This window comes from Myxine glutinosa, chromosome 1, assembly GCF_964187855.1.
Source record: "Myxine glutinosa chromosome 1, kmMyxGlut1.1, whole genome shotgun sequence".
Taxonomy (NCBI): domain Eukaryota; kingdom Metazoa; phylum Chordata; class Myxini; order Myxiniformes; family Myxinidae; genus Myxine; species Myxine glutinosa.
The window spans coordinates 202895441-202915386 of NC_136261.1; the positions used below are offsets into that span (position 1 = coordinate 202895441).

At 43.6% G+C, this 19946-nt stretch overlaps 1 protein-coding gene and 1 non-coding gene across 8 annotated transcripts in view; one reads left to right on the forward strand and one right to left on the reverse strand.

Moving 5' to 3' along the window:
- LOC137433361 (cell adhesion molecule 2) overlaps positions 1 to 19057 on the forward strand; it is a 372982-nt gene extending 353925 nt beyond the window's left edge. For 5 of the 7 annotated variants that reach the window (XM_068125694.2, XM_068125705.2, XM_068125731.2 and 2 more), the window contains 2 exons: positions 13570 to 13695; positions 13958 to 19057. In XM_068125694.2, coding sequence (XP_067981795.1) covers positions 13570 to 13695; positions 13958 to 14076 — 245 coding nt within the window. In that variant the 3' untranslated portion in view covers positions 14077 to 19057. The remainder of the gene's footprint in view (positions 1 to 13569; positions 13696 to 13957) is intronic. The other 2 variants (XM_068125699.2, XM_078782687.1) reach the window with 1 other exon arrangement.
- Positions 19058 to 19510: 453 nt separating this feature from the next.
- On the reverse strand, positions 19511 to 19583 carry TRNAS-GGA (transfer RNA serine (anticodon GGA)). Its single transcript has one exon. It is a non-coding gene; the product is annotated as a tRNA-Ser (tRNA).
- Positions 19584 to 19946: the final 363 nt, after the last annotated feature.

A 19946-nucleotide genomic window follows, 5' to 3' on the forward strand; every position in this document is an offset into this window, starting at 1 on the left:
ACAGATAAAGAATTCCCATACCTCAATCCTCCCTGCTGCCCCACCCATTCCACCAGTTTTCCTTTTTTGGATACAAAGTCAAGGATCATGGAAGAGCTAGAAAGCAGAATGGATCATGGTGCAACAGAGCAAAAAGGAACAGTAAAAAGAGGAGGAGGGGAATGCTAACAGCTGAGTTGAAGGAAAAAATAGAGGGAGACAATGGACGAACAATGGATGCAGGTAAGAAGGAGGGGTAAGGGAGGACGCATGAGATGCACAAGATGGATACAGAAGCAAACTCTCAGGAAGGAAAAACTGGAAATTTGTGAGGAAATGGGCTTGGGGGTAGGCATGTTAGCAAGGGTCAAAAATATCATCTTGAAGACTTGGAGGGGAGAATTAGATTGAAGAGAATGTGGAAGTTGGTTTGGCTACGAGAGTAGAGGAACTCAGGAAGCCAAGTTTGAAGTTGGCCATGGATGCCATAGGAAGACAGTTTGGAAAGCATGGCGGAGTGTGTGCCAGACTGCATTGAAAGCTTGAGGTGTGTACAAAGAGATGGTCCTGATCTCATTTCTGACATTGAGGGGCTCCATCTGTTGTTGGGAGATTAGAAGCAACATGTCCAAGGTAGAGTGACCAGGTCTGAATCCAAATTAGTGATCTGAGATGGGGCTGTTGGAGAAAAGGAAGGATTTTCCTATCAACTGTGAAGATGGATTCCATGACCTTGCTGAAGATTGGAAGTAAGCTAATAGGTCTGTTGTTTAGGGGATTTGCTGTTACAACTTTGTTAATGTAATACAGTGATGTTGGTGGATTTCCAAGTAGATGGAAGATGACCAAGGGCAAATGTTGGGATGAAAAGGGCAGAGAGAGAGAGAGAGGACGTGCATGAGCAAAAGAGCAGGTTTCTGGGACACGTGAGTCATCTGGTCCAGTTGCAGAATCATAATTGAGGTTTGCCAGAAACTTCTCCACCTTTTAAAGTGCAAAAGACAGAGTCCAAGAATAGTTGAGTTTGACTGAGACGGGTGGATCCAAAGAGTGAGGGGATGGGCACACAATATTTGAAAGCAAATACAAATTTGAGGCATTCAGCCTTTTTGTGAATGGAGTCGGCTGTGGTGACATTTCAAATGAGGGAAGGGATACAGGGGAAGCATACTCCGGAGACAGACTTAAGAAGGCACCACCAGGATATAGAGGAGGAAGACAAGTTTTAAAGTTAAACCTTGAGGTTTGACAGATGTTGTTTTCTAGTTCTTCTGAGAGTGGACACACACTTGCTGTGGGATTTTTGGAATCCATGGAGATTGCATTCAGTCAGGTTTGCTTTCCAGGATGATAAGATATGTTGTTTCAGAGCAACTGCCTCACCACAGGATTCAGTGTACCATGGGTGGGAAGAAGGGTAGGATTAATTGAAGACAAGATGGGATGAATCTGTGCAGAGGATAAAGCAGGTTTCTGTGGAAGAATTCCCAAGCTGGGTTAATATCAGGGACGGTAGATATAGGAGACCAGTTCCGAAGAGAGATGGCTGCATACAGTACCTGCTAATCTGCCTGAGTGTACTGCCAGACACGCCGATGTTGAGGCAGCTCTCTGAGAATAGCCATAGAGATGTTGGCTTTCACAACTATATGATCAATGAACCAATTGGAGCAGAGGAAGAACAAGAGACATTTGCGGGGAAGTTTGTCATCACCAAGTCCAGAACGGAGCATTTGCCATTTGGAGTAATCCAGGTCAGAAAGTTCTCAGATTGGGTCAGTCCCATGGAGTTTCAGAAATCCTTTGCTGAAAGGCCATGGCTGGTGAGAGAGGTACCAACACCCAGCCAAGTTGCATGGTGACAATTGAAATCATCACATATGAGGAAGAGAGAGTTAGGATGAGTGGTTAAAAGTTGTCTATGTTGTCTGTGAAAGAGATCTAGATGGAGTTCTCACTGTTTGGTGGACGGTTAAACACACAAACAAACTAGAACGGGCACTCGGTAGAGCGCATACCTTCGCCGCAGCTACTGTTCTGTACTTGGCATGGGAGTGTAGGGAACAGAACAGTGAACAGTTTGGTGCTGATTTCATGCAAATCGGATAAGAATTGACCGAGTTATGACAAAAAACGCACATTTTGCAAGGTCGTGACCCCCCTGACCTTTGACCCCCAACCGCTAACAAGGGTAATGTCTTCACTGGGTCATGTCGTATATCACAAGATCGGGCATTGAATTCTGAACATTTTGGCATTAGTTGCATGCCAATTGGATAAAAATTGACCGCGCTATGGTAAAAATACGATTTTGACCTTTTCGTGACCTTGACCTTGACCTTTGACCCGATTGCTCCCAAAATCTAATCAAATGTGTCCCGTATAATAACCAATCATCCCACCAAATTTCATGCAATTCGGTTGAATACTTTTTGAGTTATGCGAATAACATACACACACACACACACACAGACATACAAATAAATACACAGCGATCAAAACATAACCTTCCGCTTTTGCGAAGGTAAAAACTAGAACGGGCACTCGGTAGAGCGCATACCTTCGCCGCAGCTACTGTTCTGTACTTGGCATGGGAGTGTAGGGAACAGAACAGTGAACAGTTTGGTGCTGATTTCATGCAAATCGGATAAGAATTGACCGAGTTATGACAAAAAACGCACATTTTGCAAGGTCGTGACCCCCCTGACCTTTGACCCCCAACCGCTAACAAGGGTAATGTCTTCACTGGGTCATGTCGTATATCACAAGATCGGGCATTGAATTCTGAACATTTTGGCATTAGTTGCATGCCAATTGGATAAAAATTGACCGCGCTATGGTAAAAATACGATTTTGACCTTTTCGTGACCTTGACCTTGACCTTTGACCCGATTGCTCCCAAAATCTAATCAAATGTGTCCCGTATAATAACCAATCATCCCACCAAATTTCATGCAATTCGGTTGAATACTTTTTGAGTTATGCGAATAACATACACACACACACACACACACAGACATACAAATAAATACACAGCGATCAAAACATAACCTTCCGCTTTTGCGAAGGTAACAAGAGGTGGGAGCGGAGGGGAAGTCGTAGCTAAAGGTACTCCTGACGGTTGGGAGGTGTAATATCAGTACACGGCCAGTGAGAAATTGAGTTATTGATGTAAAGTGCAAGTCTGCTGCCAGGGCATGGTTCAGGCTTATAAAATCGAAGGAGGCAATAGCCGACGAGAGACACTGAGGAGTCATGGACGTCTTGTAGGAGGAAGGATTCTGTTAAACAGACGATGTCCAGTTTAAGTTGCTTAAATTCTTCCATAAAATTACATTCTGTTACTCTTTCCGACTCCAAGTTTGAGGCCTGCCTGCCTCCATTCCTTCATGCCTGCATTCCTTCATCCCACATTTCTATTGTCTACACAACCTTCTTGTGTCTGTCTTATCCTGAGCCCTCCAGTCCTTCAAGGCTACATTCCATCATCACCTCATAATGTCTCCAAAATCTACTCCTGAGCTTTTCTACAATCACTCACTCCTACCTAATTTTTTTTCCCCTGTCTCTCTCTTGCCATATAGACTGTAGTCTGTGTACAATTTCTTTTTCACCTGGTCCCTTCTGCTCAAGTCGGTGTGGAAATCTGCCACCCTCTGTTATTTAGCTCTTTGGTGACCGTCGACCTATGCAGAGAAATAAAATGCATTCCTTTACATCAGGGATGACTGCAAGTGTTAATGAAGAAGAGAACATGATTGATATCACAGTAGAACATTGTTGCAAATTCAGACCGGTATGATGGAAGCCTTATGTTGGCATGGGCGAATGGTTTCTTATCAGAGATGTGCCGCATATGTTATGTGGAGCTACTCATGTGCGACTGTGCAAAAGTTCTACAGATTGTGTTTGTACCCTTCCTGAGTTAGAACCTTTGGATTCCTTCTCCAGGACATGCGTGGCCTCTCACAGCCAGTCACATTTATTCCCAGTCAGGTCGGTCTTGCATGACATTCTTTCTGGAGTGAACTTACAAAAGAGAACTGACATCATGATTCGTCATGAATTTCTTCAGTCACCAAAAGTTTTGTGAACCACAAAAATGAATTGGTAGTTGCAATTTCTGCCACAACCCTATAACGCAATCTAAGTACATCGGCCTTTTCAAGTACTGCTTATTGTTGTAACTTTGAGTTTTGTATATAATATACAAAATTATAGTTTGGGAGGCAGAATGGACACATACACATTATGATGTTTTACAAATCCAAAATGCATGCAACACTTTATTGTTTGTGAAATTGCATCAGTGGAAACTAAGAACAAATAACTTTTAGTTTCCAACTCCTTTGGATTTCTAGGCTTTAGTGTTCAAGTGACACAAATGTTAGCTTCCAGGACAGGCATTAAAATTGAATACCTGTAAATTTTCATCTTTCTCACAAATGAAGATAGTTCAGGTTGCTGGCTTGAGATCTTAGGGTCTTGAGTTCAAGCCCCTGTTGTGCTGTTGAATTAACACCAGGTGGGTTGACTCAGCCTGTCATCCTTCTGAAGGCAGCAAAATGAGTACCAGCTAGTTGGAAAGGGGGCATTGCATCAGCAGCACAGCCACGCCCACCAGAAAATGATGCAGCCAAGCAGCTACAGGCTACATACAAATAAATAAATTAACAAAAGCATACAGGGGCCTGCAAAATTATTCACCCCCTTCCAATAATGCAAGATTTTGATGAATTACGAATTATGTAGAAACAATTTTTCCAAATGAACTTTTTTATTCATAACTGAAGATATCCAACTAAACACTTATAATTGAAGGAGGCTATATGTCAGGAATACCTGCAAAAAACATGTACAAATCAAAATTCACTGGTTGCTAAAGTATTACAGTTTTGGGAAACCACTAAAAAGTAATGGCAACCACCATACAGGTCCCTTAGAATTGTTATTTCATAGCAGACCATTGTCTTAGTCCCTTTCCTTTATATGGGTTATTATGTCGTTATGTGTTGGAGGAGGGAAAGACAGGTCCTCCACTCATAAGGGATATTTTGCCAGGCAGTGCATGTAGGCTCAAAAGCACACCAGCCAAGTGCATGCTCAAATTTACCTGTCGCGCTGGAGTCCACGAGATGAAGCGACACTCCACCAATCATGGCCTGAGGAACTTCGGGGGAGCTTGCGGGGGCGAATTGACAAACTCGACCAATCAGGAGCCCGGAAAACACCCCCCTCCCCCCACCACCCCCGGCAAGGGCTGGACAAAAGGCCTTGCACACGTGCATTCTCTGACTTTTTCTCTTGGCTTTTGGATTCCATTGGCAGTACACACGTGCTCCTTTCTTGGTCGGACCCTCTCATAGGCCTCAATACATGCCTGCATTACTCTTCGCCTTGGATTACATTGGCTGCACACGTGTTTTTGGACTCTCTCTCTTCGGCCTGGGACATTGTTCACCTTGCCTCTGCGCGTGATTCACTCGCTTGGCCTGTTTCATTCTTGCACGACACTCACTTACCTTGCATGAGATCACGACGTGCTTACTCCACGGTTCTCTGGCACTCGCTCTGCACGGTTCTCTGGCACTCACTATGCACGGTTCCTGATGCACTCGCTCTGCACGGTTCCCAACACACTCGCTATGCACGGTTCCCAACACTTCTCAACCTGCTCATGTTCTTGCTGGGGATCACCTTTACCTGCTCATGTTCGGGACTGCCATTTGCTGGCCAGGTGCTCGTTGGTGAGGTCGAGACAAAAGGCATCGCGAGGAGAAGCATCTGGTAACATCGTGGCCATTTCGATACCAGGTTCCCAACGTTTGTTCCCCCTCCCCTACCCCGTGAATGTGTGCTGGCACCTTGTTGTGTTTATTCGTAGTGATTGTAATACGGCGTAGAATAAGCTAAGTTTCTGCCACTTGTCCCTTTTTCTTTCCCATCGATAAGTTTCACTTTAAATATTTGTAAATAAATCAAATCGTTAAACATTTCCTTTCTCTCTGTCCATGAATGTCTTTTCTTCCATTGGTCTGCCATTGCTCGCACCCAGAGTAGTGATAGGCCGTAACAAAATTAGCATTAGCCCAGTGGGTACCAACGGTTGCTCAGTCATCTAAATTTCTGTCCAGGAACAAAAGAAAGTGGTACACCTCCAGAGGGTACGTACGGTACGTTCCCCAATTGAAACCGTCACGTCGTAAGCGGTGTTAGACGTTTGGACCCTGCTATCGCATGACGGACCAATTGGCGATTGGAGTTGCTGGTTCGTAACCTGCCGAAGTATGAAGTTATTCATGCGTGGCAGCCACAGGTCCGGTAAGTTCGGGAGGGAACGGAGGTTAACCCCCTCATAGTAGACACGAACACCGGGACGTAACAGCCCCTTAGGTCAATGCTTGGTGGAAACACCTTTTGCCATTCTTCATGTGAAAATTGTTCTAGTTCTGCCAAGTTTGATGGGGATCATTGATGGACTGCAATCTCTAAGTTTCGCCGTAAATGTTAAATTGGGTTCAAGTCAGGACTTTCACTGGGCCAATCAAGAACATTAATTTTCTTCTTATTGACTGGGCCAATCAAGAACATTAATTTTCTTCTTATTCAGCCACTCTGGTGTGGCTTTAGCTTTGTGCTTCGGATCATTGTCCTGCTGAAATGTGAATCTCCTACCCAGTTTCAGATTCATGGCTGCCTCAAGCGGGTTTTCATCAAGGATTCCCCTGTACTTTGCATCGTCCATTGTTCCTTCCATCCTGACAAGCTTGCCAGTCCCTGTTGATGAAAAGCAGCCTCATAATATGATGTTGCCACCACCATACTTGACAGTAGGGATGGTGTTGGCTGGGTGATGTGCAGTGTTAGGCTTACACCAGACTTAACGCTTATAATTTAGACCAAAAAGTTCGATTTTTGTCATGTCTGACCACAGAACTTTTCTCCACATTATTCGCAAACTTCATATGACCTTTTCGATGCGCCTTTTTCAGTAATGGCTTCTTTCTTGCTACCTCTCCATAGAGGCCAGCTTTGTGAAGGGAACGGAATATTGTTGACTGATGAATACTGACCCCCATGTCAAACATAGAGCCTTGTGGATCTTTCAAAGTCATTGTTAGATTTACAGTGACATCCCAAAACAGTTTCCTGCTTGATCGCTGCTGGGTTTGAATAGGCGACCTGATCTGAGTGGTCTATGTGGTATGATACGTCTTCCACTTCTTAATGATGGATTTCACCATATTCAAAGAGATAATGGGTGACTTTGACATCTTCTTATAACAACCCTCGTCTGAACGGTGCTTCTCCACCACTTTATATTTGACTTCTTTGGAAAGCTTCTTGGTCTTCATGTTTGCCTTGTTGGTTGACCAAGTGAGTTGCACCTTAAAACTCCTTAGATAAGTGGGGGAGCTTAACTTTTAAGTTAAACCACTGATTACATACAGGTGAAACCTATTACACTTACGTGTAGTGTAGCCACATGTCTTGTTGAAACCAAAGGTCCTGCATGTTACGTTCGCTAAACTTTGGAATAAGAGATCCATTTTTTTTTTAATAAGAAATCTACTGCTCAAGCTCGAAGGCTAGTTGTTCACGTGTCCAATTTGTCATCCCCGCAGATTAACTTCTTTTCTTTTTTTAAAATCTCCAGCTCCTCTGATACAACCTGAAAAGTAAAAAACAATAATTACCTTCCATATCATAGAATTATAGAATTATTCCACCCTGAAATTTGTCCCATCATTTTGGCACACCCTGTATAAGTAAGGAAAAAGGGGTAAAGTTGGGGAGGGGGACTTGAATAATCATTTCAAATAATAACTTATTTAATGGATTGTAAGCATTTGAATCTCAAGTAATCTGATAGCTAACTGCAGTAGCTATAACTAGGCCATAATGATGTGGGAAGCCAAACAAAGAAAACATTCCTGACAATTGAATGCTGACGGTCGTGTGTTCATGCATCTGTATACTTAAATTGTAATAAATAACTGAATAAGTATCACTCACTAAGAAACATGATAGACGGTACTGGTATCACATAGTATACTTATACATACCATGCTGACTTAGCAAGAGGTTTAGGATCTCGCGAGATCTTGGAGACGGCGGCAGGGATTTTCGAAGCTCCACACGGTCTCCACGTTTTTCGAAGTTAAGTCTGTTCACAATTGTATTTTGTCGAAACTGTATTTATCTTTCGGTGTGTGAAGTTATTGTGTGCAACTTTGGTTGTTTCTCGGTGTTTATCTTTCATAAATTGATCGTCTGTTTGCCGTGTCGTGTCTTGAGGCCTTGTACAGTGTGCACTGTACAACCTTGAGGCTTTGTTTTTCTCTCAGCGGTCCGTCTTTTGTGATCCAATAACTTTCGTTCTCTGTATTCCCAGTCTTTTCACCCATAGCCTTCCTTGTGTAAATCTCAACTCAACAAAAAAAAAAAAAAAAAAAACAAAACATTTTCCTTCTCTGTTATCATTCGTTTATTCATTCTTATTCGTTCGTTCGTTCTTCGACCACGTGTTTCTCCCCCATTTCCCCAGATAGTTTTCACTCATTAACCTTCAATGTTTACACTTTCCCCTCAAGTTATGTATTCCGTCATATTTTATAACACCTTTTTCTTCTTCTTCTTTAAAAGGCTGCTTTCGACTTGCTCACCAAATCAATTCATCCCAAAAAAAATATCCATCTCCTATAGTGCCTTTTTTCTACATTCCCTAAACTCTCCTGCACTCCATCCTCCATCCAGCGTCCTTAAACGTATTTTTAACTCGAAGGTCACAAGCAACTCATTTTGCAATAAATGTTCGTTTCCCATAAATCGTACACTTTCAAAAATCCAATCTCACCCCTCCCCTCCAAATCTTCCCCATAACCCCTCCCCTCCAAATCTTCCCCATCACCCCTCCCCTCCAAATCTTCCCCATCACCCATCCCTTTCAAATCTCCCCCCTTGCCCCCTCCCTCCTAAACGACCCCCTCACCCCTCCCCGCCAAGACGCCCCCTCGCCCCTCCCCTCCTAGACTCCTGCCTCACCCCTCCCCTCCAAATCTCCCCCATATCCCATCCCTTTCAAATCCCTCCCCTTGCCCCTTCCCTCCCAAACTTCCCCCTCACCCCTCCCCTTCAAATCTCCCCACCCTCATTGCTTCTCAATTTCCCCCCTCTCACTCCCCCTCCTCAAAGCGTCCTCCCCGCTTCTTCCCCCTTCAAACTCTCACCTCCATCTCCCCCAACCTTCTGCCTCGCTCTTCCCCCTCCTCAAATAACACCTCATTGTGGCTCACCCAATCACCATCAAACCTTTTGTCCGCCCCATCCTTCCCTTTCTCCGAGCTATTCTGAAATCTCTGACACACCTTCAACAGCTCTCCCTACCTCTTCCACCTCTTCCACATCTTACCCTACCCCTCCTCCCCCCTGTTCTGTATCTGATGATCCCCCTTCCTCTTCATTAACGGTATGGACCTCAAACATCCGGGGCCTTCGTTCAAACTTAACTGATCTCTCCATACAGGTTGCTTTTGTCAAACCAGACGTGATCTGCTTAACAGAAACTTTCCTCCTTTATGATGTCTCTGATTCCATAGTATCTCTCCCGGGCTACTCCCTCCTCCGGTATGATAGACTTGAGCCTCGTCCTGGAGGCGGGGTTGCTATCTTTATCAAAAACTCTCTTCCTCACTCGCCCTGCACTGCACTCTCTCCACCTCACCCCCAGGAATACCTCTGGCTACGGCTTCCCCTTCGCTCCCACCTCTTGTTCATATGTGTGTTGTACCGTCCACCAAACAGTGATGACTCCATCTACATCTCGCTGTCTGATGATATGGACCAACTTCTATCTACTCATCCCAACTCTCTCTTCCTCATATGTGGTGATTTCAACTGTCATCATGCCAGTTGGCTGGGTGTGGGTACCTCTCTCACCAGCCATGGCTCCTCAGCAAAGGACTTCTGCGACTCACTGGGACTGACACAATCTGTCAATTTCCCGACCCGGATCTCAGTCAACGGAACATCTTCTCTTCTGGACTTGGTTATGACTAACTTCCCTGAAAATGTCTGCTGCTCTTCTTCTGCTCCGATCGGATCATCTGATCATGTCCTTGTTAAAGTGGACATCTCTCTGACCATCCTCAGGGAGCCTGCTCAGCGTCGACGAGTCTGGCATTTCACTCAGGCCAACTGGCACGGTCTTCAAGCAGCCATCAATCATCTGGACTGGTCTCCCATTTCTACCACCTCTGACATCAACTCATCCTGGGAATTCTTCCAAAGTAAATTGCTCTCTCTCATGCACAGATTTATCCCATCTCGTCTTCAGTTGTCTTACCCTTCCTCCCGTCCATGGTACACGGAATCTTGTGGTGAGGCTGTTGCCCAGAAACAACTTGCCTTCGTCTCCTGGAAAGCAAATCCAACGGAAGGAAATCTCATTTCCTTTCACAAAGCCCGAAACAAGTGTGTGTCCACCCTCAGGAGAGCCAGGAAACAATATCTCTCCGTTCTCAAGACCGAACTCTCTTATCTGTCTCCCTCTTCCAAATCCTGGTGGCGTCTGGTCAAATCCGTTTCTGGTGTTTGTTCGCCCTCCATCCCCTCCCTTACCTCAAACGGCTACACAGCTGACTCCGCACGTGAAAAAGCTGAATGCCTCAACTCTGTGTTTGCCTCTAAATCTTGTGTCCCAAACCCATCCCTCTCTGTACCCACCATACCCAGTCGTACCCTGCTGCTCCTGGACTCCGTGTCCTTTCCTCCTGACAAGGTGGAAAAGTTTCTGTCAACCCTCGACTCTGATTCTGCAACTGGACCCGACGGCATCAGCCCACGGGTCCTAAAATCCTGCTCTGCTGCTCTATCTCACCCTCTCTCTGTTCTCTTCACCCTCTCTTTTGCTCAAGGTCAACTGCCATCTGCTTGGAAATCAGCCAACATCACCGCTTTGCACAAAAAAGGTGCAAAAACAGATCCTAGCAACTACAGACCAATCAGCCTTCTCCCAATTATCAGCAAAGTCATGGAATCCATCATTGCTTCGGATATGAAATCTTTCCTCTTCTCCAATGGCTTGATCTCTGATCATCAATTTGGTTTCAGACCAGGTCACTCTACTCTGGACATGCTGCTTCTGCTGTCTCAACAATGGATGGAGGTCCTCAATGCCAAGCAGGAAATTAGAGCTGTCTCCCTCGACATATCACGTGCCTTCGACACGGTCTGGCACCCCGCTCTGCTCACCAAACTCTCCTCCTTTGGTATCCATGGAAATCTCCACGCATGGCTGGCGGACTTCCTCTCTAGTCGTCGTCAACGTGTGGCCCTGAATGGGTTTCTCTCATCTCCTCTTCCTGTTCAGGCTGGAGTTCCCCAAGGCAGTGTTCTGGGCCCCGTGCTTTTTCTGGTCTTCATCAATGATCTCTCTGACTCTCTCGAAAATCCTCTCTATCTATTTGCTGATGACTCCACTCTCTGCCGCTCCATTCCTCTTCCCTCAGATCGGCAGTCTGCTGCCTCCTCACTCTCTGAAGACCTGGACAAAATCACAGACTGGTCAAACAAGTGGAACATGTCTTTCAATCCTGACAAATCTCACACTCTTACGATGTCTCTCCGAAAAGATCGACTGGACAACCCTCCCATCTACTTTCTCAACAATCCTCTCCAAGAAGTTCTGTCGCTCAAGATTTTGGGTCTCACTATCTGCCATGATCTTTCTTGGGAAAACCACATTTCCAAGCTGGCCTCCAAAGCCAGTCGCCGACTGGGCATCCTCCGTCGTGCGAAGTCCTTCCTCGGCACACCTGAGCTCCTCACCACATACAAGGCTTTCATCCGCAGCTCAATGGAATACTGTTCTCCCCTATGGGCCGGTGCTCCTGCCTCACACCTAGCTCGGCTTCACGCTGTTGAAACCAAAGCTTTCAGAATTATTGGAATCTCCCGCGATGAAGCTATCTCTGAGGGCCTTTCACTCACTCACCGCAGGCAGGTAGGTGGTCTTTCTGTCTTCTACCGACTCCTCTCCGGCCTTGCACCCCCAGCTCTCTCTGTGCTTTGTCCCCCAAATATTCCTACAGGTCGCACAAGATCTGCCAGCAACCCTCTGATGGTTAAACTGCCGAAATCTCGGCTCTCTGCTCACCTTCACTCTTTCATTCCTCTTTTCTCCCGCCTCTGGAACAAACTCCCTCACTCCCTTCAATCCCACTCCTCCCTCCAGGTCTTTAAAACAGCTGTTCACCACCATCTCTTATCTTCCCCCATCCAAAACCTTGATCTTTTCTACCCCCGCTAATTCACCCCAGATCCACCTTGTTTGAAATTCCAACTTCTTTCCTGGAAGTCCTGGCAGTGTCCATATGTTTTATACCTCTCCCACCGCCCCCTTCCCACGCCCCCCCCCCCCCCCCTAAAGCCCTCGCCCTCTCTCAGATCTCTCGATGTCTCCATGTCTCTCGGTCCCTGCTCTCAAATGTTGTGTTTGTGTCCTTCCCCCTCTCTCCCCATCTTGTCTACCGCTCCCTATGTTATATGTTTTATGTGTCGGTTTGTCTTTCTGTGTGATTAATGTTCGCTCTTTCACGAGCCTCGACCTTGTATACAAAAAAAAAAAAAAAAAAAAAAAAAAAAAGGTTTAGCAAAATAAACAATAAAAAATACCACTTATTCTTGTAAAATTATAAGCAATACTTGCAGGGAACATGGTAAAAGTGTGAGTTGATAAGCTGAAATTAGCCATTTGAAAAGCTATTTTACCCCCGAATCAGCAGTTGCTGCAACTCTCTACCTCCTCCGCACTACTCTGTCCCCTCTTCCTCCCCTCAATTATAAAGCATGTCATAAACAAGTCATGATTTTAAAAATCGTACAAACAAATATTTGGCACACCGGGCAGGAATCGTGCTAGTAAGCAAAATACTGGGTCATTTTGTGTCAAAAAATTGCAAAATCCGTGCATAAATCAACCAATCCCTGGAGCAGGACATTTGTTATTCATTATTTATGGGTGACACCAAAATGGAATATTTATGGTGAAGAAAGCAGAGCATCTAAGTGAGAATTTATGACAATTAAGTGGGATATAAGCTAAGATGTATAAAAGAAAACCATCAATAATCAAAGTGCTATTATGACACATTAGGGCACACTCCTGCACGTCACATCTGGAGAGAAAGCTCTGTCTTGGGTAATTTTTAAGGAAAAGTTGCTTTTATTCATTCAGCCAAAATTTTCATGAAAACTCACCCTTCTCCCTCCCCCAAGAGAAATGAATATCACACTTACACATTTGAGCACCTTATGATAATTGCAATGGGTGCAAGTGCACGGAAACATCTCACTCGTTCAGACACGGTCATACTTCTTGTTTTCTATTAATTTGGATTTTGTTTTTGGGTTCATTACACCAACAACCTTTAGTTTCATAGTGTTTTTGTCATTTTCAAATGCCTTGATAACGTTATTTTGACATTGCAGCAGCACAAAGAAAAAGGATAAGGAAACAGTAATACTAAATCAGTCCATGCACCTCAAGGTTTCTTTCCTCACAATCGTTTCTTCCCTACACCCATTCAGATCCAGGCATGCTGGAGAGCAGGTTGGGGACAGATACAGCTGTCATTGGAGGAGTTGTGGCAGTTGTTGTTTTTGTCACGCTCTGTCTCCTCATTGTCATTGGGCGTTACCTCGCACGTCACAAGGGTAATTTAGCATTTTAACGCATCACTTGGCCACATTACCACATTCATTTTCAATATTGTACCTCTAAATCGTGTTAACTGGCCTTAATCCCACTCCAATTCTCATCCCTTATTGTTCATTATTCCCTTGCATTGCTCTGGCACCTCTCATGACTTGTCCCTCCACGTAAGGTATTGTAATAATTGGCCCTCACCCCATAATGTCCATAAACCTTGCTGACAATAATTTTGCTTGTATGGTATCACCCCTACAACTCACCCAGGTACGTACCTGACACATGAAGCGAAAGGAGCAGAAGATGCACCTGACGCAGACACTGCTATCATCAATGCTGAGGGTGGCCCTGCCTCAGCACACGAAAAGAAGGAGTACTTCATCTGAAGCGTTCCCTCAAGGGTTTGGGAATGTGTTTGCATTGGACCTCTGAGCTTTGTAGTAAATTAGACATTGGTATGCTTTTGGGAATGGGATTAGGGTTATAGGAATTCTTTGGGAGGGAAATTAAAGCTAGAGATTATGGCTAGGGTTTAGAATGAGGTATGGGATTTGGGGTATGATAAAGATCAGGCCATTGTTACTCTTGATGGTGCAACTGCCCACACACCAAGAAAAGGACTAATTCGTTCGTGATTTGGTATCAGGGTTGTTATTTGGCTTTGTTTTAACAATAGAGTGGTTTTTTTTTGGTTTGTTTGTTTATATTTTAGACTGAATATATTGGTTGAAATTCAAGTGTGACAAAGTATATAAAGTAGGTTCTGCGAGTGTGGTAGAAATGACATGACATGAGTGTTGGCGTTAAGACGAGGGTAAGATTAGAACCAAACTTAAGGCTGGTATTCGTAATGAGTGCAGCTAATACTAGGGTCTTAGATTTTGGGCTCAATTGACTATTGTAGATAGAGGTGGATTGTGGGTATTCCTAAAAACTTGATTTCAGCCAAGCATTGGAAAGATTGGCTGGGTCTTTTGGGTGTTCGGGTGGGTTTTGCCGTAGTTGTGGTGTTGCTTTCTTGGATTGAAGCCAACACTTGTCGACTGCATCTTTGCAGCTCGCTCTCTTATCTTTCTCTCTTTATTCCTCCTTCTCTTTCCCTTTTCCGTGTTTTGTCCCCATCTCTCAGTCCCCTTTTCCCCTCCTTTTATCGGTCCGTCCACACTCGGCCCCGTGCGTCTCGCATGCTCCATGTTCATGTCTCTGTCCATGTCCTCGTCTGTCTGCGTCCCTGTCGTCGTCTCCACACACAAGACTCCATTGTTGTGAGCCTCCAGAGCGAGTGCCATGACAGGACATATTGCGAGCAGTGGCTTGCAGGATGTACCAAGAATGAATCGATGAATCATTCATTTGTTCATTCATTCAACAGAGCGCACAGCCTGGGTGTGATTGCCGTCACAGGATTTGCGCAGGAAAGATAGTTTTCCGAGGTGAGCGCGACTTATTGCGCATTTTAAATTCCCGCCAAATAAAGTCTCACAGCTCCAACTCCTGCAGCTTTGTCTGTTCTTCTTCGTTACTATGATTTCCTTTTTCCTGTTCTCTGTTTTTCTTGATCTTGTTCAGAAGGTCAGTTTGCAAGCAGGCGAAATGTTAGCTTTTGTTTGGGCTGAACACTCATTGCACATTATCGCTTTCTTAATTTATATGAGTATGCCTTGACATTGGCAAAATATAGCTGTCACATTCATTGCAGTGAATCGGAATTGCATATTTTTCGGTTCAGAGATGGGATAGGGAAGAAGGCATCAGGTAGCAGTGTAAAAGGTGTTTTCAGAACAGCAGTGCGAGGGGGTTTGAAAGAGGATAGTGGCAGGTTTATGAAACGTACACCCAGCCAACCTTTAGAGAAATTCCCAGATTTCTTGTTTTTTCACATCTCCATTGCTTCAAGTGTATGTTTTCAAAAACAATTTATTCACGAGTCAAATCTCCTTTTTTTATCTGCCGCGTGTTATATTCCATAGAGCACTTAATGTCATCTTGAAACTGTCGCATAGATGCAGCTTTACCTTTGATTTAAGAACCTTCATCAAACAGGAGGTGCCTAACGAGTCAGTTAATGAATATTTATTTTCCACTTTGTTCGGTAGCACATTGGATAATTTGGACAGATTTTCATTTGAATATCTGATGCACTAAAATGAAAAGTGTTAGGACGGTCGTACGTCCCAATCCATGACTAGTAAACCGAATCTGAATGCACGTCTTTCTTTTGTTGTAAATAAACAAATTCGTGGCCTTTTATTCTAGAAGATTAGAGCTCAGCCTAGGTTTCTCTGCCATTACTTATGATTTAAAGAGATGGATCCCTCGCAGTAACATTACATTAAAACATCAAAAAATATCTAAAGATAGATTTTAAAATGTGATGTTTTAAATATGTTTAACTACATCTGCCGTACAGGGGCAAAAGCCATGTATATCTTTACAACTGCCTCTCTATCCGCAGAATCTCTCTAATGTTTCAATGAAACCATCATTTCACGTCAACGCGTGCGAAGGACTTGCATTAACAGCGACACTTTTGAGGGTATACTTTTGTTTTGCAGCACAATTTACTCAACTTAAAAAAAAAAACGTCGTACTAAGCGAACAGAAATGATTCTCCTATAGACGTCCTAACATCATGTTTGATGACATGAAAATGAAGAACAATCTGATAGGGAAGTTCACTCAAAAAACTGTTGTTTCAGTGTGTTCGCTAATAATTTTTCCATCACATGTTATTAAACATACCAATACTTTGTAAAATCAAATTTCGAAGGATCATTTATTTTGTTGAGTGTCAGTAAGACATAACACCTTTGAAATATGATTCATATTTTCCAGAATTAAATTTCATTCAATCAAAACTTCTGACATTTCAACAGCACCGGGCCTTCGCAATAGTTTTCAATCTGATGTCCCATCGCACCAGGTACACTCAATGAAAGTAGTTAAATTGTTTATATCATAAGTGCGCTGTTTCAAATCGGGATTGTAAACTTGTAAACATGGGACTGGCCACCATTTTGGCAAAGGGCTAGAGTTTGGGAGAAATGGAGTGATCACGAGAGTTGGAGATCACCATTGAAGGTTGTGTTAAGTTCCTTCCGTACCGTTGGGTACATAAGCCATTCTGTTGTTCCCACATTTAAATAACGTTTCTTAGATGTTCCCATACCATCTAGTCATGCATGTTAATTCTACCTGGACATCATGCACTAAACGCAGCCATTGCATAAGGTCGCCATTCCATGTGTGCTTTTCATTATTTGGGTACAGACGTTGTTGAGGCTTCTGTGTCTGAAGGATGGTTGTGGACTTGTCTGTGCACTTGTTTTGTTCACGGATTTCACAGCCGTACGGTGTATGAGCCATAATGCAGAATACCATTTGTAATCTGAGGATCACAGGTACAAATAAAGTCTTTTCAAATATGTCCCGCATGATTATGATAATATATGACAAGATGTGAATATGCTATTCCTATAAGGCCCTGCTTAACTTACAGGGTCTGCACACATAATACCAGCAGGAATGCGACTAGATGTTGAAAAGCTGATTCTAGGTGCATAAAATAAATAAGTATTTAACAAAATGTATGAACGGTACATTGCCGTAATATTAGAAGTTGGGGATTAGTTTGTTTCTGGTCTTTATTTCACACTTAATCCAAGATGTTTGACCTATCTTGCCCATTTTACATCACCACGATTCCTGAACTAACACTGGTACTAACCCAGAACAAATAAAAATGACTCATGTTGACCGAAATACTGGGTTGGAAATAAAAAGAAGACTTGGTAATTATGGGTATTGTGGGAAAAGGCCAAAACATTTATTGAGAACAAGACGACATGACTTGGGCACTTTCTTAGAACGTGTCTGCTCGACGGGATTTTGCGCTTTAATGACACGAAAATGCGAATTAGCTTGATCATCTGATGTGACTAGTGATCTCAAAGGAAAACTAAGATGTAACAACATTCAAAGCAGGTATGATAGGGGTTCATGTTGAGCAGGTGTCAAATTAGTAGGTGTAATGATGTCAAATAGGGCCCAGCCTGGCATTAACTTTTCATTAAGACCACCCCTCGTGGCTAAAATGTCAAAATGATTTCTTTTGGCCTAACGACAGTTTTACAGTAAGTAGTTTTATGCAGTTTTTTGTGAAGTTTTTTGCAATACCTCTCTTATTTAAATTGTTTGATGTCATTCGAGATAACTTCCAGCACCTTCTCGCGTTTGCCGCTTGAGCAGTGTTACAAGTAGGTTTTGCACAGCTCCTTATGAAGAATACGAAGCATGCGTTAAGTAGTTACGCACTTTCTCACACGCGTGTTATCTGCCAAGGTGGGAAAAAAATTAATTAATAAATAATAAAACCTTTCGCCTGCTTAGCATTGACTTGCTATTATTGATTCCATTAGGAGAGCAATTTTTTGGACTGGTATGATCGCCTTTGAGCTGTCCTAGCCTGGGTTCCAATCTCTGCCCATCTATAAAGTGTCGCCCTGGTGTTTTGCATGCAGGGTGGTCCATCAATGTGTGTGCTGTCCCTCAGAGGAAGTTACGTCAGAGAACGCCTATGCCAGCATTGGTTGCTGGGTGTCGTTAAATATACCAGGGTGTCTTTCATGAAGGTTATTGCCGTGGGGAAGCGAATGGGAAAGTCTTTTCCGGCATCCTGAATAATGTACAAAATCCTGCACCTCCAGTCAGACATCAGACCTTGTCAGTTGGTTCGTGAAAGACTCAGACCAAAAGGTTACCTTGGGAAAGCTCATAAGAAGGTGGGAATAATTGGGGCCGTTAAAAAGAAGATAGTTGTATGTGAGAAATCTTTTATTGAAAAGATTTTATTTTTATAATATTCCCCCAAATATTGTACTTTCCTCTTCTCTCAAATTGGCATTTATCCCCACATCCCCTCACTACGCTTTATCACTGTTAAGAAACTATCCAATTTACTTCTTTATGTTTGCCTCATGAGCAACAAAATGTACAACTTACAACAATATTTTAAATGACATCTCACTGCCCTGTCATCTTTTCATATCAACAGCTATTGCCTTGTTGACATCAATGGTTTTCCACTTCAAAGTGACTTATCGTTCATATTTTGCTCTTCATTTTTGTCTGGCCTTCTCTTTGAGACTGATTGTGCTGTATTCAATTTCTTTGTCCATCGAGGAGCCACAAACAATGAGGAGAGTGTACCGTGATCGGCAGTGCATTGTTTGCCAGGCTCATTCTTTAAAAACACCAGATGACGTTACATGTATTTTTATTGGTGACAATACTGCTGTACAATGGTCAATCATCCATTTGTCTCTTGAAGATTAAATAACAATGTGTATCATTGGTTTCAGTCAATGACATGGTTGTTCTATTTCTAGTTTTGGTCTCGTATTCTAAACGATGAAGCTGATAGGCTATTTGTTTTTATTTCATCTTTCATATTCATCATAATGTGCCACGTCACAGATAATTCAATTGACGTATGTGGGAAAATTACGTGCCCAGACCAGGAATCGAACCCAGGTCCTCTGGTAAATCCATACCAGTGCTCTGCCATCTGAGCTATCTGGGCGACCCTGACCGAGCAGGCAATTTTCCCACACATATGATTGCCACTCTCTTTCTATCAATGCTTACCGGGGCACTCGTTGCCAACCATAGGAGCACCAACGGCCTGATCATGAGAGGGTCTTCCTCCAATGGCGAGACAAATCCATGGCCTCTATTATAAACACCACTGGGGGCGTAGTGAAGCGATTATATTAATGAACAGGATTAAATAATCAAATTGATATATGTGGGAAAATTATGTGCCCAGACCAGGAATCGAACCCAGGTCCTCTGGCAATCCATACCAGTGCTCTGCCATCTGAGCTATCTGGGCGACCCTGACCAAGGATGCAATTTTCCCACACATATAATTGCCACAATCTTTCCATCAATGCTTCCGGGGTACTCGCTACCAACCATAGGAGCATCAACGCTGCCCTAACATCACAGATAATGAAAGAGAAATGCAAACCCACGGGGTTCATCCGTGCTCTATCCTATAAATGCTAAGCGTGAAGCAAGGACCATTTTTACCGTGCGCTCGCGAAGCGAAAACCCGGGTTAAGCATTCAGTTACGTACGTGTGCCGTGTGCCGTATGTGTCTGCATTTTAAAAATTCTTTTTCTCGACAACCGTCAGTCTGATTGGCACGAAAACTTACCATAGGAGCGCCTCCGCCTGTATAATTTTTTGTTG